This window comes from Pseudophryne corroboree, chromosome 2 (assembly GCF_028390025.1).
Source record: "Pseudophryne corroboree isolate aPseCor3 chromosome 2, aPseCor3.hap2, whole genome shotgun sequence".
NCBI lineage: Eukaryota > Metazoa > Chordata > Amphibia > Anura > Myobatrachidae > Pseudophryne > Pseudophryne corroboree.
In genome coordinates, this window is record NC_086445.1 from 240,072,312 (window position 1) to 240,094,311 (window position 22,000).

Consider the following 22,000-nt stretch of genomic DNA (forward strand, 5'->3'; position numbering starts at 1 on the left):
TTTTCCCGCCCAGTAGTACAAGTCATGTTTAAGGCACGAAAACTGGCCTCTGCCCATATTTACTACCGGATTTGGCATACTTACAACTAGTGGTGTGCTTCCCTGCTGTCTACCAGATTTCCAGGATTTTGTCCTTCCTGCAAAGGGGATTAACTCTCTGCCTTTGCCTGGTTTCTCTCAAAGTGCATATCTCTGCTTCATGTGTATGGTTTCAACACAGGATTTTTTTCCTCCGGATGTCCTCACCTTCCTACAGGGCGTTCTCCAGGTCCAGCCTCCCTGCGTTCCTCCTGTCTGGTTCTGGACGCTCTTCAACAGGCTCCTTTTTGAACCTTTGGAAACCGTTGACCTAAAATGGCTAACTGCTAGACCTTATTCTTCCTGGCCATTGCATCTGCCAGACGGGTGTCTGACTTGGGCGCTCTCTCCTGTTGCCCTCCTTTCCTGATTTTTCATCAAGACAGAGCTGTACTTCGTATCAGACCGGGTTACTTACCTAAGGTGGTCTCCCGTTTCTAGTTGAATGAGGATATTGTGGTTCCGGCCTTCGTCTCCTCGGATTTCTCATCCACTGAGCGTTCTTTGGACGTGGTTTGTGCTCTCCATATCTATGTTGACCAAACCAGTACCCTAAGGAGATCGGATTCCCTCTTCATCCTTTTTGGTTTTCACAAACGTGGTTGGCCAGCTAACAGACAGACACTGGCCAGATGGATTAGAATGGCAATTGCACAAGCATACTCTTTCAGTCCGAACGTCTATCTCTGCCCATTCTACTCTGTTGGACCGTCACGGGCGTTGCGCCATGGCACGTCCGATGAACAATTGTGCAAGGTGACTACGTGGTTTTCAATCCACACATTTCTTAGGTTCTATGCCTTTGATACATTTGCCTCCCAGGATGCTTCATTTGGATGCCGGATACTCTTATCCACTCAGGACCGTCCCCACTCTTGAGGTACTGCTTTAGAACGTCCTCAATTATCCCTGTGGATCCCTATGGAACCCGACGAAGAAAAGGAGAGTTACGGTAGACTACATTTGTTCTTTCTTTGGCGTCTATAAGGGTCCACAGGGTGCCCACCCTGACCCAATTGGTCTATATGGGTTTGCGACCTCGGTCACTGCTTCCCTTCTCCTGTCTGTGAGAGTGTTCTTTTGTGTACCGTGTTTTTCTGCTCTCTGCTTCCTGCTTTGGGCTTCTTAACAAAACTGACCTGCCTGAGCATGGGGGTGGGGTTAGAGTGAGAGGGGCCGGAGCATCCTGGGATATCTGAATGCACTACCTGTATAGTGCCCAGGAGCTGATCCTACTACCTATAACCCCGATGTTATCCCTGTGGACCCTATGAACCTTGAAGAAAGAGCGTTAACAAAGGAGAGTCTAGCAGAACTCTCCTTTTTTCATTCACATAGAAATGCAGAAATTTGAATTGTTTCGGGGGGATACTCTTAAGATTTCTATTGTATTATTGCAGATGCCGATGTGGTAGACAGTATTTTGGCAAACTTGAGGACTGGATCCCGAACTCGGAAGCAAATTATTAACCATCTTGTGCAAATGGGACTTGCTGAAAGTTTGAAGGATTTCAAAAAAGAGACGTAAGCGGGTTTTTTTTTTTCCCACACATACCCAGACCTGAAAGGCAAATATACCAGTTATTAGACATTAATATAAATATCAGAGCCTGTTTGTTGCTGAACTTAATGATATAATATCTAAAATTGTAAAAAAAAATTAAAAAATTAATGGATGAAGTTTCAGAGCGATCAATACTCCATTTTCTCTCTTTGACATATGAGGGGCAAAAATGTATTTCTTTTTATATTTCTTTTTATAAATGTATTTATATTAGCAGAGTTCAGGATTCCTCCCCTCTACATAACCAACCCTCCCAACAGCTGGAGTCCCATTTCTGCAAATCTCCCAAGAGAATAAAGGTTTTTGCTCCGCCCAGTAAACGGTTTTAACTTTATTTTTTTTAACATGAAATCATATTTTGGTGAATTTGTCAGCCTGATTACCAGAATCTGGTGGGAGAAGTTGCAGAACAGTGATGTAACAGTAGCACAGAAAAAGCAACAGGGCGACCCCAAAAGTGCCCTTTTGTCTCAAATAGAATAAGCTGTGGACTCTACGGAGGGAACAATTATAGCTCTGTCTGTATTCTCCATTACAGGCATGGAAAATTAGCACACTGAGTCAGAGTAGGTACTCAACAGGAGTAGCAGCGCTAGTTGATGAATGTTTAAATACACAATTGATTACTAAAATATAAATTTTTAATCAGGTATAATAAACCTTTTAAAATTTCACGTGACATAAAAAAAACCTCACATATCAGGTATTGCACAACAGCACCAACGCATTGCTCCGTTCCTGTTCCAATACCGCCTTATCCACTGTGGTCAATAGTCCCGGTTAAAGCTTTGTCCGTTGGTCTAAGTACCTAGGTCACTAGAGGATTCTCTATACTGGGTAGATTGCTGTCCCAAGTCCTCACCAAGGTTGTGATGAAGATAGATATAATCCACGGAACCGGTATTTGTAATCCAAGGGATATCTGATTGTAGGAGGTTGGTCCAGAGATGGCTGAATAAGTCCCCAATGAGGTGAGTGATAACCTTACGCGTTTCACTGCTCCTGGCAGCTTTTTCAAAGGTGACTAGATGGTAACTTTTCTGTTCTTATATACCAATAGGCCCAATATGGCCACTAATTACCAGGTGACATTCATCAACATAATTCACAATGTAACATACAGAATAATTAATAGGAGGCAGACCCATTAATACCTTAACAATAAATAAACAAAAATTTAGTCGTTCATTAAAAAGTTTCATTTAATTCTTTTTCTGCAATTCTAGCTTACAATTATCCTCCTCCGATCATATGACCCAATCTGGCCAATCAGGCTCTTGAGGAAAGATCGTTGCTAAGCAACAAAAAAGTACTACACATATCTATTGCTCATAACCTTTTCTCCTTTAGATATGGATTTTATAATCAACTTTTTAGAAACATAGATTTTCTCCATAAATCTTCATCATATACAAAACTAAAACTTTAATAACAACCTTTTTCGATTGTGGACATGTGACCAATCACATGACCCGACCGCCATCTCATTCAATGACGGTCTTCCTAGATTGTTCCGATCATGTGATCCGCCACCTGACCTTCGGTTGCTAGGTTTCATGACGCCAGTAGCTAAAATTACTTTGGTTACCATGATAACCTAACCACTAATCAATCTTGCATATAAATTCCTTTAGTAGTTAGTTGCTAAGCAGCGTCACACAAATAATGACAACTTATCCGTTACGGACACGTGAACGATCACATGGCTGCCCACTATCGCGTTCAAATATCGGTTCCGTGGATTACATATATCTTCGTCACAACCTTGGTGAGGACTTGGGACTGCAATCTACCCAGTATAGAGAATCCTCTAGTGACCTAGGTACTTACACCAACGGACAAAGCTTTAACCGGGACTATTGACCACAGTGGATAAGGAGGTATTAGAACAGGAGTGGAGGAATGCATTTGTGCTATTGTGCAATACCCGATATGTGAGGAATTTTTTATGTCACGTGAAATTTTAAAAGGTTTATTTATACCTGATTAAAAATGTATATTTTAGTAATCAATTGTGAATTTAAACATTCATCAACTAGCGCTGCTACTCTTTTTGTATATTTATCTTATCTTGCTTAAAGGGACTAACTATCCCCTTTTTCTTAGCAGCTGCTTAAATTGACAAAACAGGTTCTGACTTAAGCGCCGTTTTATATACTACAGTATATTATCGTATAGGTACTCAGCAGGGTTGGATACGGTATACTGGCTGACGGAAAGCTGGCTGTCAGGATTCCTACAGCGGCATCCTGCCAGCCATAATACCGGCAGCGTGGGCAGCAAGTCCCCGAGCTCTGGGATACCGACAGCTGGTATATTAAATACATCCACCTCAACAGATTGGAAGGTGTAATTTATTAGTGTTACTCAAATGAATGGGAGGGTGAACTTAATTTGACAACTAATGAAAGGTTCTAAGTAGCTTGGAAATAAAATAATCTGTGCTTTTTATATAGTTCAGCTGTCAATCCATGCTTGTAAAATGGTTGTTGCAGTAATTCTAAAAATAGACCCAATGTCAGGTTTTAATAATTACGCTCAGTCTCTGCTCTCAGCAAGTACTGTAGCTATAAAGAGCCCTGTTGCTTCTGAGTTAACTGGACACTTCCAGTTCACAAATATTTAGTGGTCATTTAAAGGGATTGGTTTCAATGTGAACAAGTAGGATTCAAGCATTAGGGATAACATGTTTGTCATACATTGCTACACTGGTCACTTGCAGTAAAAAAATAAATCTTATATTGCAGTAAAGGAACTCGAATTGTGCTGTGGACTGAAGAACAAGAAATGGAACTTCAGCGCCTTTATGAGGAGTTTCAAGAAACAGATGGTAAATCCGTAATGTTTGCAGTTTTAGAATTCCAGTTCTGTTATCTGAACATACAGTACTCCTCTTTCGTTCCATCTGGGGGATACTGCAACACTGGATTTAGTGGTAGAGGCTGAGGAGTAAGTACTAAATAGTTCACTATTTGGGCTGAAACTTCCTTTTCCCCCTAAATCCTCACACAACCTCTAGAAATTACTTTTCTGCAGCAGGTTACATTGGTTTCCACAGGGAAACATCAGGGTGTAGAGTGGATCTTGATCCAGAGGCAATAACAGGCTAAAGCTTTAGGCTGTCCCAGGATGTATTGAGGCCTCCTCTTTAACCCCGCCTCCAGGCACTGTGAGCTCAGTTTTCAGTTGGTGTCTGCAGCAGCAGGTCACTTAACAGGTGGGTTGTACTGGGCAGCCCTGAAAACCTTTTTCTGGCAGAAAATTTCTTCAAAACTGGGCTGTCAGCGCTGTAGCTCCATCATCTCCCAAGCGGTGTCGAATACTTCCTCAGCCTGTTCCCGGGTACTTGTGGCGGAGACGCTGCGGCTTTAGGCACACGGTCACAGTCACTCTCCTGGTTCGCCTGGCTGCAACGTGAAGGAGGCAAGCGGGTCCCCCAGGTGGGACCCGCCATTAAATTGCGTTCCGTCCGCGACCTAGGGAGACGGGTCGTGGCGTTGGCATGGACATTGTCACGAGCAGGGTCCCCACTAGACCACTAGGACAATAGAGTACAGGTCGGGTGTACTAATGCCCCATTTAATAAGGCTTGCTAGTACCTCGGTTGGAAGCATAAGGGAGCTGGCACTTGACCTGTAGCCTCTCCCTGGCCCAGGGCCTTAGAGCTGCCTCACACTCTACCTCACTCCCTGAGATGCTGGGTGCCATCTTATAAGCTTAGTTGCGGCTAGTCTCTGGGACTGCAGGGCAAGGTCTCCCATGTAAAACCGCCTGTATACAGCACTGTGACTTTACGAACACTTGAGTATTCTACATGTCTTTATACAGAAAGCGTTAGTTAAGAAAAAGTGTACCTATTACAGGATATATTGTACGAGTATTCTGATATATACCTCCGGTCTAGGACGTGCTGTGTTTTATATATATTTCTGCTGCGGGGTACACTGGGCTCCACAGGGAATGACATTGGAGTGTAGAGTAGGATCTTGATCCGAGGCACCAACAGGCTAAAAGCTTTGACTTTTCCCAGAATGCATAGCTCTGCCTCCTCTATAACCCCGCCGTGCACAGGAGCTCCGTTTTGTAGTTGGTGCCATGCAGTGCAGGCATACAACAGGTGGGCTGCTCCAGCGGCCCACAGAAGAGCTTTTTTAAAGTGAAAAATGAAGACTTCAAGGACTACAGCAGAGATACTGTAAGTGTTAGATGTCACTCTGACGACATCTGCTGCAGTTCCATCACCTCCACCAGCGGCGCTGTACACTCCCGCACCCTTGTTGCCGGGTACCTACAGCGAAGGCTCCGGTTCCTCTTCGTCAGTCACACACACCACCGCTGCCCTCCTGTATCGCGTGGCCGCACACAGGGAGGAGGTATGAGGGTCTGTTTCTTTTTTTTTTTTTGTAAATCATTTTTCTCTAACGTCCTAGTGGATGCTGGGGACTCCGTCAGGACCATGGGGATTAGCGGGCTCCGCAGGAGACAGGGCACATCTAAAAAAGCTTTTAGGTCACATGGTGTGTACTGGCTCCTCCCCCTATGACCCTCCTCCAAGCCTCAGTTAGGTTTTTGTGCCCGTCCGAGAAGGGTGCAATCTAGGTGGCTCTCTTAAAGAGCTGTTTAGAAAAGTTTTTTTTTTTTAGGTTTCATTCAGTGATTCCTGCTGGCAACAGGATCACTGCAACGAGGGACTTAGGGGAGAGATCTCCAACTCACCTGCGTGCAGGATGGATTGGGATCTTAGGCTACTGGACACTGAGCTCCAGAGGGAGTCGGAACACAGGTCAGCCTGGGGTTCGTCCCGGAGCCGCGCCGCCGATCCCCCTTACAGACGCTGAAGAAGACGGCAGAACGGAGGTCCGGAAACAGGCGGCAGAAGACTTCACAGTCTTCATGAAGGTAGCGCACAGCACTGCAGCTGTGCGCCATTGTTGTCACACGGCTCACTGACCTAGTCACGGAGGGTGCAGGGCGCTGCTGGGGGCGCCCTGGGCAGCAATATAAGTACCTTATTGGCAAAATAAATACATCACATATAGCCATTAAGGCTATATGTATGTATTTTAACCCAGGCCAGTTCTTAAAAACCGGGAGAAAAAACCCGCCGAAAAAGGGGCGGAGCTTATTCTCCTCAGCACACAGCGCCATTTTCCCTCACAGAAAGGCTGAGGGGAAGGCTCCCATGCTCTCCCCTGCACTGCACTACAGAAACAGGGTTAAAACAGAGAGGGGGGGCACTGATTTGGCGATATAAATATATATTAAATGCTATAAGGGAGGAACACTTTTATAAAGGTTGTCCCTGTATAATTATAGCATTTTGGTGTGTGCTGGCAAACTCTCCCTCTGTCTCCCCAAAGGGCTAGTGGGTCCTGTCCTCTATCAGAGCATTCCCTGTGTGTGTGCTGTATGTCGGTACGTGTGTGTCGACATGTATGAGGAAAATGTTGGTGAGGAGGCGGAGCAAATTGCCTGTAATGGTGATGTCACTCTCTAGGGAGTCGACACCGGAATGGATGGCTTACTTGTGGAAGTACGTGATCATGTCAACACGCTGCGAGCCGGTTGACGACATGAGACGACCGGCAAACAAATTAGTACCTGTCCAGGCGTCTCAGACACCGCCAGGGGCTTGTAAAAACGCCCATTTACCTCAGGGACACTGACTCCAGTGTCGACGGTGAAGAAACAAACGTATTTTCCTTTAGGGCCACACGTTACATGTTAAGGGCATGAAGGAGGTGTTACATATTTCTGATACTACAAGTACCACAAATAAGAGTATTTTGTAGGGTGTGAATAAACTACTTGTAGTTTTGCCTGAATCAGATAAATTAAATGAAGTGTGTGATGATACGTGGGGTTCCTCCGATAGAAAGTTATGGGCGGTATACCCTTTCCCGCCAGAAGTAAGGGCGAGTTGGGAAACACACCTTAGGGTGGATAAGGCGCTCACACGCTTATAAAAACAAGTGGCGTTACCGTCTCCAGATACGGCCGCCCTCAAGGAGCCAGCTGATAGGAAGCTGAAAAATAGCCTAAGAAGTATATACACACATACTGGTGTTATACTACGACCAGCAATCGCCTCAGACTGGATGTGCAGCGCTGAGGGGGCTTGGTCGGATTTCCTGACTGAAAATTTTGATACCCTTGACAGGGACAAGATTTTATTGTCTATAGAGCATTTTAAGGATGCATTTCTATATATGCGTGATGCGCAGAGGGATATTTGCATTCTGGCATCAAGAGTAAATGTGATGTCCATATCTGCCAGACGAAGACACGACAGTGGTCAGGTGAGGCAGATTCCAGACGGCACATGGAAGTATTGCCGTATAAAGGGGCGGTCCATCGGACCTGGTGGCCATGGCGACAGCTGAAAAATCCACCTTTTGTTCCCCGAGTCACATCTCAGCAGAAAAGGACACAGTCTTTTCAGTCTCAGTCCTTTCGTCCCCATACGGGCAGGCGGGCAAAGGCCAGTCATATCTGCCCAGGGGTAGAGGAAAGGGAAGAAGACTGCAGCAAGCAGCCCATTCCCAGGAACAGAAGCCCTTCACAGCTTCTGCCAAGTCCGCAGCATGACGCTGGGGCAGTACAAGTGGACTCAGGTGCGGTAGGGGGTCATCTCAAGAGTTTCAGCACGCAGTGGGCTCACTCGCAAGGGGACTCCTGGATCCTACATGTAGTATCCCAGGTGTACATTGGAAATTCGAGACGTCTCCTCCTCACAAGTTCCGGAAGTCTGTTTTACCAACGTCTACCTCCGACAGGGAGGCAGTATTGGAAACAATTCACAGGCTGTATTCCCAGCAGGTGATAATCAAAGTACCCCTCCTACAACAAGGGAGGGGGTATTATTCCACACTATATTGTGGTACTGAAGCCAAACGGCTCGGTGAGATCTGGAATATTTGAACACTTACATACAAGCGTTCAAATCAAGATGGAGTCACTCAGAGCAGTGATAGCGAACCAGGAAGAAGGGGACGAGATGGTGTCACTGGATATCAGGGACATTTACCTACATGTCCAAATTTGCCCTTCTCACCAAGGGTACTTCAGGTTCGTGGTACAGAACTGTCACTATCAGTTCAGACGCTGCCGTTTGGATTGTCCACGGCGCCCCGGGTCTTTACCAAGGTAATGGCCGAAATGATGATTCTTCTTAAAAGAAACTTGGACGCTTTCCTGATAAGGGCAAGGTCCAGAGAACAGTTGGAGGTCGGAGTAGCACTATCTTTAATAGTTCTACGACAGCACGAGTGGATTCTAAATATTCCAAAATCGTAGCTTTTCCGAGGACACGTCTACTGTTCCTAGGGATGATTCTGGACACTGTCCAGAAAAAGGTGTTTCTCCCAGAGGAGAAAGCCAGGGAGTTATCCGAGCTAATCGGGATCCTCCTAAAACCAGGAAAAGTGTCAGTGCATCATTGCACAAGAGTCCTGGTAAAAATGGTGGCTTATTACGAAGCAATTCCATTCGGCAGATTTCACACAAGAACTCTTCAGTGGGATCTGCTGGACAAATGGTCCGGATCGCATCTTCAGATGCATCAGCGGATAACCCTATATCCAAGGACAAGGGTGTCTCTCCTGTGGTGATTACAGAGTGCTCATCTTCTAGAGGGCCACAGATTCAGCATTCAGGATTGGATGCTGGTAACCACGGAGGCCAGCCTGAGAGGCTGGGGAGCAGTCACACAGGGAAAAAATTTCCAGGAAAGTGTGATCAAGTCTGGAGAATTCTCTCCACATAGATGGAGCTAAGAGCGAAATTATAAGGCTCTAAACTTAGCAAGACCTCTGCTTCAAGGTCAGCCGGTATTGATCCAGTGGGATAACATCACGGCAGTCGCCCACGTAAACAGAAAGGGCGACACAAGAAGCTGGAGGGCAGTGAAAACACTGCAAGGATTTTTCGCTAGGCGGAAAATCATGTGATAGCACTGTCAGCAGTGTTCTCTCCGGGAGTGGACGACTGGGAAGCAGACTTCCTCAGCAGGCATGACCTCCACCTGGGAGAGTGGGAACTTCATAGGGAAGTTTTTCCGCATGATTGTGAGCCATTGGCAAAGACCAAAGGTGGAAATGATGGCGTCCCGCCCGAACAAAAAACGGGACAGGTATTGCGCCAGGTCATGAGACCTTCAGGCGATAGCTGTGGATGTCCTGGTAACACCGTGGGTGTAACAGTCGGTGTATGTGTTCCCTCCTCTGCTTCTCATAACCAAGGTATTGAGAATTATAAGACATAGAGGAGTATGAACTATACTCGTGACTCCGGATTGGCCAAGAGGGACTTGGTACCCGGAACTTCAAGAGATGCTCACAGAGGACTAAGGGCCTGGGGAGCTAAGAAGGGACTTGCTTCAGCAGGTACCATGTCTATTCCAAGACTTACCGCGGCTGCGTTTGACGGCATGGCGGTTGAATGCCGGATCCTGAAGGAAAAAGGCATTCCATAAGAGGTCATACCTACCCTGGTCAAAGCCAGGAAGGAGGTGATCGCACAACGTCATCACCACATGTGGTGAAAATATGTTGCGTGGGTGAGGCCAGGAAGGGTCCACGAAGAAAATTCAACTAGGTCGATTTCTACACTTCCTGAAAACAGGAGTGTTTTGAGCCTAAAATTGGGGTTCTTTAAGGTTTTAAGTTTCGGCCCTGTAGAATTTCTTCCGAAAAGAATTGACTTCAGTTCCTGAAGTCCAGATTGTCAAGGGAGTATTGCATATACACCCCTTTTTGTGCCTCTAGTGGCACCGTGGGATCTCAACATAGTGTTGGGATTCCTTAAAATCATATTGGTTTGAACCGCTCAAATCTGTGGATTTGAAATATATCACATGGAAAATGAACATGCTGTTGACCAATATCTCACATGGACAGTGACCATGCTGTTGGTCCTGGCCTCGGCCAGGCGTTTGTCAGAATGGGCGGCTTTGTCTTGCAAAAGCCCATATTTAATTTTCCATTCGGACAGGGCAGAACTGGGACTCGTCTCCAGTTTTCTTCCTAAGGGGGTGTCAGGTTTTTCACCTGAAACAACCTATTATGGTGCCTGCGGCTTCCAGGGACTTGGAGGACTCCAAGTTACTAGACGTTGTCAGGACCCTAAAAATATATATATATATATATATATATATAGTTTAGGACGGCTGGAGTCAGAAAGTCTGACTTGCTGTTTATATTGTATGGCACCCAACAAGATGGGTGCTCCTGCGTCTAAACAGACGATTGCACGTTGGATCTGTAGCACAATCCAACTTGCACATTCTGTGGCAGGCGTGCCACAGCCTAAATCTGTAAAGGCCCACTCCACTAGGAAAGTGGGCGCATCTTGGGCGGCTGCCCAAGGGGTCTCGGCATTACAACTTTGCCGAGCAGCTACGTGGTCAGGGGAGAACACGTTTGTAAAATTTTACAAATTTGATACTCTGGCTAAGGAGGACCTGGAGTTCTCTCATTCGGTGCTGCAGAGTCATCCGCACTCTCCCGCCCGTTTGGGAGCTTTGGTATAATCCCCATGGTCCTGACGGAGTCCCCAGCATCCACTAGGACGTTAGAGTAAATAAGAATTTACTTACCGATAATTCTATTTCTCGTAGTCCGTAGTGGATGCTGGGCGCCCATCCCAAGTGCGGTTTGTCTGCAATGCTTGTACATAGTTATTGTTACAAAAATCGGGTTATTCTTGTTGTGAGCCATCTTTTCAGAGGCTACTTCGTTTTGTTATCATACTGTTAACTGGGTTCAGATCACAAGTGGTACGGTGTGATTGGTGTGGCTGGTATGAGTCTTACCCGGGATTCAAGATCCTTCCTTATTGTGTACGCTCGTCCGGGCACAGTACCTAACTGAGGCTTGGAGGAGGGTCATAGGGGGAGGAGCCAGTACACACCATGTGACCTAAAAGCTTTTTTAGATGTGCCCTGTCTCCTGCGGAGCCCGCTAATCCCCATGGTCCTGACGGAGTCCCCAGCATCCACTACGGACTACGAGAAATAGAATTATCGGTAAGTAAATTCTTATTTTATTCATGGTATCATAAATACAAACAGATACCAGCAGATAGTGATTTCAGCAGAGTACATTATATATATATATAGCATAATCGTTGGCAATTATAAAGATAACTGAAAAAAAACAAAAAAACAGTGACCCATTTTTGACCCAGGAAGTGGGTGGTGTAAAATAGAAAAAAGGCCAGTCAGCAGCGTAGCTAACTGATGAACAGTGAAGAGTAAGAGTAGAAGAGGGTCAAGAGGAGAGAAAGACAGAGAAGAAGGGAGAAAAGGAGAGGAATGGATAGAATAGAATAGATTCCCCGGGGGGGTCCCCTCAAATCTTGTGCAGGGTATCACAGATTAAAGGGTGAAGGGGCATGCTGGGTGGCCAGCCATGGACTCCAAACCTTCTCAAATGACCCAGGGGAGCAATTTATAATGCTAGTCATGTACTCCATGCGGTAAACGTACCAGATACGGGCAACTATAGATTGCATGGAAGGCGGGATAGGGTTTTTCCAATCTGCAGCTTGTTGACATGTTGTTGCGGACACTATATGACGTAATAATTTATTTTGAGATTTCGTTAGTGTTGGTAGGTTTAAGGGGAGGAGAATATATTTAGGGTCAGAAGGAATAGAGACCTGCAACAAACTAGATATAAAGTGAATCACTTCCCTCCAAATATGCACTATTTTAGGACATGACCACCATATGTGTAGGAAAGAGCCCTCTGCACCACATCCTCTCCAGCATCTATTCGTCGTGTCCGGGTACATTTTGCTCAAGCGAGATGGTACATAGTACCATCTATATAATAATTTATAGACATTCTTCTTGATTCTAACGCAGATGGAACTAGATGCTGTGTTACCCCAGGCCTCAGACCATTCCTCGTCATCTAAAGCCGAGCCTAGGTCCGTTTCCCATGCTCTCTCATGAGGATCACGCTGGGAGGGAGTATTCCCAGTGAGAGTAGTATATATGAAGGAAATTAAGCCTTTGGTTAAGTGACGTCTGAAACATATAGTTTCAAACGGGGTTAGGGGTCTGCTAGAGAGGACGTGGCCCATTGAGGAGTGAAAATGTCTAAGTTGTAAAAATTGATAGAAATACCGAGAGGGAATATCAATAGTGTCCTGAATCTGAGAGAATTGTGGAAAACTAGTATCCTTGGTAATTTCATTCAGATATAAGATACCTCTATCTTGCCAAGGAGCAAACAGTGATTTATTTGTACCAGGAGGGAATGCAGGGTTGTGTAATATTGGGATGATAGGGGATGGGGCCGGGACCAAGCCATATTTCCTATTGGCAGAGTCCCAAATCATTAGTGAGCGGGAAACTACGGGATGAGATACTATAGTTCTGGGGTGGCAGGATTTTGAAAGCCAGAGAAGAGAGAGTAGAGAGACCCACTTCGGCGGCTTCTATAGATACCCAGACCCTTCTAGATTCGGGGTTGCACCATTGCACGCAGTGTGAGAGCTGTGTGGCTAAATAATATCTCCTGAAGTCTGGGATGCCTAGGCCGCCACTAAATGTTGGGCGCTGTAAGAGTTTCAGTCGAACTCGGGGATGTTTATTCGCCCATATGAATTGTGACGTATGAAATTGTAAGAATTTAAAAACTGATGGAGGAACAAATATCGAGAGGGTCTGAAACAGGTAAAGTATCCGAGGGAGCACGTTCATCTTCACCGAGTTTACCCTACCTATCCAGGAGATAAAGAGGCTGGACCAAGAAGACAAATCTGACTTAATGCGATATAGCAGCCTAGGGAAATTAGCTTGGTAAAGTTGATGATGGCTATGTGTTAGAAAAATACCTAGGTATTTGATCTTCTGCTTGTGCCATTGAAAGGAATTTTCCAGTGAGAGCTTAGTCGAGCCAGGGATATAAAAATTCAATACCTCAGTCTTACTCGTATTGAGTTTATAACCTGAATATTTAGAGTAGAGGTCTATCTCAGAGAGGAGCGGCTGTAACGACTGAGATGGCGATCCCAGAGATATTAGGACATCATCAGCGTATAACGCAATTTTATGTTCAGAAGGGCCTACCCGCACTCCAGCTATATCTACATTAGCTTGGATCCGTGCTGCCAGTGGTTCCATAACCAGGGCAAATAGTAACAGGGAGAGCGGGCATCCCTGTCTGGTGCCGTTAGTGATGTTAAACGCGGAAGAGGTGAGGCGATTAACAGAAACCGTGGCAGTAGGGGATCTGTAAAGCGCCGAAATACCTTCTAGGAATTTGCCAGAAAAACCCGTCCTCCGGAGTACTGAGAAAGCGAAGGGCCAGGAGATTCTGTCAAAAGCCATTTCGGCATCCAATGCTAGTAACAACAAGGGTAGCTTCTGTTTATGGATAGAGTGAATCAAATCTATGGCTCTCCTGGTATTATCGGAGGCCTGGCGGCCAGAAATGAAGCCCACTTGGTCCGGGTGTATCAGTTGCGTAAGCAGGGGAGCTAAGCGGTTGGCCAAGATTTTTGCATATATCTTAAGATCTACGTTCAGCAAAGAAATCGGGCAATAGTTGGAACAACGTGTTGGATCCCTTTCCGGTTTCGGAATCACAATAATGTCAGCTTGTATGGTCGCTGGTACAAATGATGCTCCCCCTAGAACACTATTAAAGAGCGAGGTAAGGTATGGGGCAAATTCCGTCTGGAATGTTTTGTAATATTGAGCAGTAAAGCCATCTGGACCAGCGGCAGCTGACGACCGCATGGATTTGATAGCGGCAACCGTCTCTTCCAGCGATATATCCGCATTAAGAAGACAAATCTGTTGCTCAGTCAAACTCGGCAAGGGGGCACCTAGCAAGTATGAACATGCTCCCTGGGGACCATCGGAGGGAAGAGGGGGGGCAGGGAGATTATATAAGGAGCTATAGTAGTCCCGAAATTCCTCCACCATCAATTTAGGATCATAAGTAAGTGTGTCTGATGCAGAAGAATGCAATTTTTCTATCAGTCCTACAGCTCGCTTACTTCTCAGCTTATTAGCTAAGAGGCTATCAATTTTATCCGCTTTATCGTAACATTTTTGACGGAGCTTCTGTAGTATAGCTGCCGCCCTCCGCGATAGAAGGGTGTTTAGCTGACCCCTGAGGTTATTTATCTGGGAAAGTAGGGAGTCGCACGGGGCAAGTTTATGTTGGGCTAAAAGCGCAGAAATTTTAGATTCCAATGAGGAAATTTCCTGTGCTGCTTTCTTACGTATGGCTGAGGCCTTAGACATAAACTGGCCGCGAATAGTGGCTTTATGTGCTTCCCAAACCAGGCTAGGAGAGACTTCTGGGGAGGCGTTTTCCTCAAAGAAAACTGTCAGGTTCAATTTAGTGTCTAAGAGGGTGGAGGGGTGTGAAAGAAGAGTATCATCAAGACGCCATTTACGGGATTTGTTAGGGGATCCATAGAGGTCCACCAGGATATACACCCCTGCATGATCTGTCCATGAACAGGGAGTGAAGCCTGAATCAGATATTAACGTCGAGAGTGAGTTAGATACATGTATCATATCTATTCTAGAGTAATGCTGATGAGGTGCAGAGAAGTGGGTATAATCTCTGGCGTTGGAGTGTTTAAGACGCCATGTGTCTCGTAAATCAAGCTGTGTGAGGGAGGATGTCAATGTGAGGGCAGCATCAGATGGGAGTGCATCCTTCTTAGTTTTAGGAGGAATGGATTTATCTAAGGAAGGGTCAAGCACAGTATTAAAGTCCCCACCTAAAATAATGTGGCCTTGCGCCACTCTATTAAGCCTCAAAAAGAGTGTGCGAAAAAAACGTGATTGATCTTGATTAGGGGCGTATACAGACACTAGCGTTAGGATATCAGTGTGAAGCGTACCAATAACTATCAGATACCGGCCGTCAGGATCGGCTATGATTGTAGTGTGAACAAATGGGACGTTACGGTGGATCAATATAGCCACCCCCCTTTTCTTACAGTCAGCAGAGGCAAAAAAGGTCTGGGTAAATTGCTTACCGTAAAGCTGAGAGTGTGTACCGGTGAAGTGGGTCTCTTGAAGGAAAACTATATCGGCCTTCTCTCTCCGACAGGCGGACAACATCACTGTACGTTTCTTGGGAGAATTAAGCCCGTTAACATTTATAGAAAACAATTTAAGCGCCATGTGATACCAAAGAACAAAAAAGGAGCCGTGGGAACCCAACCCGGGGAAGAAGGAAAAGGAAAGAAGAAAAACAGCAAGAAACAAGAATCAGAGATATAGAAAAAAAGAGAGTGATAGAGAACCCATACGGGAGAAAACCCTGAATTATAGGGTCCCGATCAGGGACCCGCTACGCAAATACAAGACATCATATTCTGAAGTAGCAAATACAGGGAGCACGGGGGTAGTGGGAACAGCAAGCTAATGCAGGAAAAGCGGGTCCCTCCGGACCGCAATGGTTGAGTCGGCTAGAGCCGAATGATACAATAATGTAACCCAACATATGAAAAACAATAAACAAAAACGTACTGTGTCATAACCAATAAAAATAAAAAAATAAAAAGGGGGGGGGGGGGGAACAAGGGGGTGACAAGGCAAACAATATAAGCCTAGCGTGAACACACCAGGATAGGTATAACAGATGATAAACATTAAAGCTTGGTGAGCACATTTAAAGATGGAAGATAATAACAAGAGTCCCCTCCTGTCAGAAGACGCATTCCTGAAGTATTGAGAACTGTTCAAGTGGATCCAGAAAAAGTTCGTCAAAATCAAGGAGGGTCATTGGTGTCGTTGCGACGTCGAGTTACCCTTGTCCATTCAGGCGAAGGGGCTTGGGAGCGTCGGTGCCCAGAGGAAGAGGCAGTCCCACCATCGGATGACGGTACAGGGAGGAGGCCAAGTTTAGCCAACAGATCTTGACCTTGATTTAAGGTTTTGACGGAGTGGGTAGAATTGTTCGCTGTAACTTGTAGCATGAAGGGAAATCCCCATCTATATCGTATTTGTTGTTGGCGTAGTATACGAGTAACAAGCTGGAGATCCCGTCTCTTTTGAATGGTGGAGGGGGCCAAATCCTGAAAGACTTGCAGTTGCATATCTTGGAAGTCGATCACTGGAGAGTCTCGTAGTGACATCAGAATACGTTCCTTTGAACGAAAATAATGCAGAAGAACTATGACGTCTCTGGGCGGCTGTGTCGGGGCAGGCTTCGCTCGGAGCGCTCTATGGGCTCTATCACACAGACAATCAGCATCTGAAAGGTCAGGTAATACGTGCTGAAAGAAGTCTTTCAGGAAGGACGGTAGTGCTGAGCGAAGGATTGATTCCGCCACATTGCGGATGTGCAAATTGTTGCGCTGGGAGCGATTCTCTTGGTCTTCTTGACGTTCTTTGAGGTCCTCCAGCTCATCATTGAGTCTGGAGAGCTCAGAATCAAGACGTTGTTGAGAGCGGCAAAGGTCGTCTGTCTTTGATTCAAGAGCGTCTGTACGATTACCAAGGGCCGTGAGATCAGATTTGAACTCAGCGATAGCTGTGGAAAGTTCTTGCTTAAAAGCGGACTGTACCCCTTCAAGTAGACTGGTCATAACTGCTTGGATCTGTGGGTCAATACCCGTCTCCGATGAACAGGGGGAGGGAGGAGAGTCCGTGAGCAATGCAGGAGTTGGGAGGCCCTTAGATTTTTGTCCCAAAAATTTTGTGGGGGCCTGCGTGTTTTTCTTGTTTCTTTGCGCCATTATAGGGAAGTGAAGAGGATAGGTGGGATATCACAAATGTAAAAAGAGACACAGACGTTATTTGTCGGCTGTACGTTATGTAGAGAAGGGAAAGATATAAAGAAAAACCATCACGGTCCAGGTAGGACAGATCGTGTTGCTAGGCCAGCGTCTTAGAAATTGCAGAGGGGGAGATGAGGGCCAGTGACCCTATCACTATCCTCCCAGGACAGCTGACAAATATTGGGTGGCCTTGATAGCAATGGACAACAGCAGGACATCAAAGTCGGGGGGAGTAAGGACCAGGCCGTGTCGGAAGGAGGGACAAGAATAAGTGGTCCCACAGTCGTGTCTGGTCGTCCGTATGTGAGTGTCTCCAGATGCTGTCCACCACAGTGTGGCACCGAAACCTGTCACCGGTAGATATATTACGACTCCAGAGGCTTATATTACTCTCAGGGCGGCTTGCAGACGTGTGGTATTCTATGCTGGGAGCTATACTGTGGCTCTGGGCAGCGCAGGGGCTGTATAGCACCTAAAAAACGGTTGTTAAATAGTTGTATGGAGATGGATCCCGAGTGCCACATCCAAGATGGCCGCCGTCACTGAGCTTCAGCTGGTCCGTAACAGCAGGTAAGTCAGCCCAGGAGTCTTCTGGACTGAAGCACTCCGCCAGCCCCACCAAGGGACACGTTCAGCAGGAGAGTCCCAGTCAGTGCGAGCCGCCCGGGCGCTCATTGCGGCCGCGCGGCTCTCCTCGCCTCCTCCAAGATGGCCGCCGGCACCGGACGCTCCCAAGCACCTCGCGGCTCCGTTCAGCTCCAGGGGCCCGTGTGCGCGGTCTACAGCCCTCGGTAAGAGTCCACGGGGGGGGGGGAGAGAGTGTATGGGCAGCTAGGGCTTCTGAGATCTGTGCGGCTTCCGCAGGCCCGTATCGTCCGGCCGAAAGGGATATGAAATCGAGGTTCCGGCTTCTGTATGGGAGGAAGGCCGCAACCTGCAGGAGCAGGAAAAAACCTGTTCCCCAGCTCCGCAGCCCCTCCACTCTGATTGCCTTGCCTCAGGGACAAAATAACTGGGCTCTAGCAACCAAAGAAACTCTGATGGCTGTATTTTGATGGGATAAATAAGAGGAGCTCTCCAGAGACACCTCTGCTCAGTCAGGCTGCAAGCCACGCCCCCCCATGAGGGTCTGTTTCATAGGTGGATGTTCCTGACTTGTTGGAGGCTATCAGGTTAATTCTTCAAATTACTGATGACCCAGAGCCCGATACTGCCCCTAAGGAACTGGACAGATTTAAACGTCAGAAAGTGGTTAAACAAGTTTTACCTCACTCTGACCATTTGGTTGACATACGTCAGGAATCCTGGGAAAATCCAGGAAAGAATTTCACGCCTCACAAGAAGATGCTGGCTCGCTATCCACTCGCGGCGGAGCTAAGTAAAAATTGTGAGTCACCCCCGCCAGTGGATTCGCAGGTGGCGCGGCTGGTGGTATCCTCAGCTTTGCCAGTAACTACCGTCACGTCTCTGAAAGAACCGACGGATAAGCGTGTAGAGGGTTGTTTAAAGGCAAATTACACCTTAGCTGGTGCTGCGCATAGGCTCACCATTGCAGCGACTTGCGACAGAGGCTATTGAACCGTGGGCTCAGGAGTTGGAAGCTGAGCTGCCTTCCAACGCTTCTGATCATGCTAGACAATGTCTGTCTTATATTGTCACAGCTTCTCATAACATTAAAGAGGCGGCTTCTGATGCAGGTATTCTGGCGGCCAAGGCTTCTACTACGACCATTTTGGCTCGCCGGATTTTCTGGTTGCAAGCCTGGTCTGTGGATCTGGACTGTAAGAAAACCCTGGAGGAGCTCCCTTTTAAGGGAGACATTCTTTTCGGAGAAGACCTCAACAAGATAGTGGTGACTTAGCTTCTGCTAAAACAGCATGTCTACCTAGTACTGCTCCTTCGGTACCGAAGGCTAAGAGTACTTCCTTTCGCTTCTTTCGTCCTTCAGGGAAAGTAAAGGGTCAGGCGTACCTGAAACATGCTTACACTTCCAAACCCAATAAGCCTAAACTGGCCTGGGCTGCCCGTCAGCCTGCTTCCAAAACTGAGGTGCCTGCTGCATGACGAGCGGGCTCCCTCTGGGGGATCCCAGGGTGGGGGGCCGACTTTTAGGGTTTACCCAGGAATGGTTGAAGACCACTTCAGATGCCTGGGTACGGGAAGTCGTCACTCGAGGGTACGCCGTATCCTTCAAAAATCGTCCCCCTCATCGATTTTGTCTGACAGACGTACCTTCGGATCCGGTGAAGGCAAAAACTCTTCATTCTGTGGTACAGTCCCTCCTGGACACAGGAGTGGTAGTAGAGGTGCCTCTGGCTCAGAGAGGCAGGGGATACTATTCACCGCTGTTCCTAGTCCCGAAACCGAATGGGTCCTCTCGGCCCATTCTCAACCTCAAGTCCTTGAACAAATTTGTGAGGGTCTCCAAGTTTCGTATGGAAACACTTCACTCTATTGTTCTTGCCTTGGAACCTGGGGATTATATGGTCTCCCTGGATATACAGGATGCTTACCGGCATATTCCCATTGCAAAGTCGCATCAGCAGTACCTGAGGTTTGCGGTTGGCAACCTCCATTACCAATTTCGGGCATTACCTTTCGGTTTGACCACGGCTCCGCAAGTCTTCACCAAGGTCATGGCGGTAATGACGGCCGTACTCCGCCGTCAAGGGGTCAGGATACGACTTGTTGATCCTGGAAGATCCCCCATGAATTCTCATACGCCATCTGGATCTGACTATCCGTTTTCTGCATGCATACGGGTGGCTCATCAACTGGAAGAAATCTTCCCTGGTCCCTGATCAGAGCATGGTACACCTTGGGGGCATTGTTGTACACTCACAGCCAGCGGTTGTTCTTGTCTCAGGAGAAAGTCCTGAAGCTTCAGGACAGGATTCGATGCTTCCTATCTCATCCGCAAGTGTCGATACATTCGGCAATGCAAGTGCTAGGTCTCATGGTGTCGGCTTTCGACATGGTGGAGTATGCTCAATTCCATTCCCGCCCTCTGCAGAAACTGATTCTTGCCAAGTGGGACGGCCTGCCTCCCCGGATCAGGTCACAAATGATCTCCTTGTCTCCGGAGGTCCGTCTGTCACTACACTGGTGGCTGCAGGACCATTGATTGGGCAGGGGTCGTCCCTTCTGGATCTCCAACTGGGTCCTTCTAACGACGGATGCCAGTCTGAGAGGTTGGGGCGTGGTTGGACCAGGGAGGAGTCTCTCCTCCCAATAAACATTCTGGAATTGCGGGCGGTGTTCAACTCGCTGAACTTGGCCCAGCATTTAATACAGAACAGACCTGTTCAAGTACAGTCGGACAACGCCACCACGGTGGTGTACATCAATCATCAAGGCGGCACTCGAAGCCGCATGGCAATGAGGTAAGTATCCAGGATTCTTCAATGGGCGGAACGCCATCTGCCAGCCATATCGGCAGTATTCATTCCGGGGGTCCTGAACTGGGAACCGGACTTTCTCCATTGTCAGGACGTACACACGGGAGAGTGGAGCCTCCATCCAAAAGTGTTTCAACTCCTCGTGGACAAGTGGGGCCTTCCAGATGTAAACCTGATGGCGTCTCGACACAATCACAAGGTTCCGGTCATCGGAGCAAGGACAAGGGATCCTCAAGCAGCGTTCGGGGACGCACTGGCAATTCCATGGAACTTTCGGCTGCCATACGTGTTCCCTTCGGTGTCACTCCTGCCCAGAGTAATAAGGAAGTTCAAGCAAGAAGGAGGAATCCTACTTCTGATCGCTCCTGCGTGGCCCAGACGGCATTGGTTCTCAGACCTTCAGGGTTTCTCAATAGAGGGTCCCCTTATGCTTCCGCAGTGCCCAGATCTCTTTGTTCAGGGCCCCTGTGTATATCAGGATTTAGCCTGGTTGGCTTTGACGGCGTGGCTCTTGAAGCTTCCGTCTTGAGGGCCAAAGGATTTTCTGAGGCGGTCATTCAAACCATGTTGAAGGGCCCGTAAGTCGGCTTCTGCTCGGATTAATCATAGGGTCTGGAATTCTTACTTTGCTTGGTGCGCCGCTAATAATCATGACACTTACAAGTTTAGTACGGGCAAATTTTTGGCCTTCGTCTGGCCTCCATCAAGGTTCATATTTCTGCCTTGTCGGTTTGGTTTAAGAGAAAAATTGCCACTTTACCTGATGTTCATACGTTCACTCAGGGTGTGTTGCGGATTCAACCTCCTTATGTCCCACCTGTGGCTCCTTGGGACTTGTCGGTTGTTCTAGAGGCGTTGCAAGGGTCTCCATTTGAGCCTCTTGAATCGGCAGACCTTAAGTGGATTTCTCTTAAGGTATTGTTTCTGCTGGCTATTGCCTCTGCTAGACGGGTGTCGGATCTGGGTGCCTTGTCTTGTCGGTCCCCATATCTGATTTTTCACCGTGACCGGGCGGTACTTAGAACATGCCCCGGGTACTTACCTAAGGTGGTGTCTTCTTTCCACCTCAATCAGGAGATCGTGGTTCCGGCCTTTGCCTCTCCTGACTTGTCTTCCAAAGAGCGGTCTTTGGATGTGGCACGGGCTCTCCGTATCTATGTTAATGAGAACTGCATCCCTTCGGAAGTCTGATTCTCTC

At 47.2% G+C, this 22,000-nt stretch overlaps 1 protein-coding gene across 2 annotated transcripts in view; it reads left to right on the forward strand.

Moving 5' to 3' along the window:
• Nucleotides 1-22,000, forward strand: part of TIMELESS (timeless circadian regulator) — a 419,423-nt gene that overhangs the window by 283,999 nt on the left and 113,424 nt on the right. For both annotated transcript variants that reach the window (XM_063952567.1, XM_063952568.1), the window contains 2 exons: nt 1,479-1,602; nt 4,390-4,472. In XM_063952567.1, the coding sequence (XP_063808637.1) occupies nt 1,479-1,602; nt 4,390-4,472 (207 nt within the window). The remainder of the gene's footprint in view (nt 1-1,478; nt 1,603-4,389; nt 4,473-22,000) is intronic.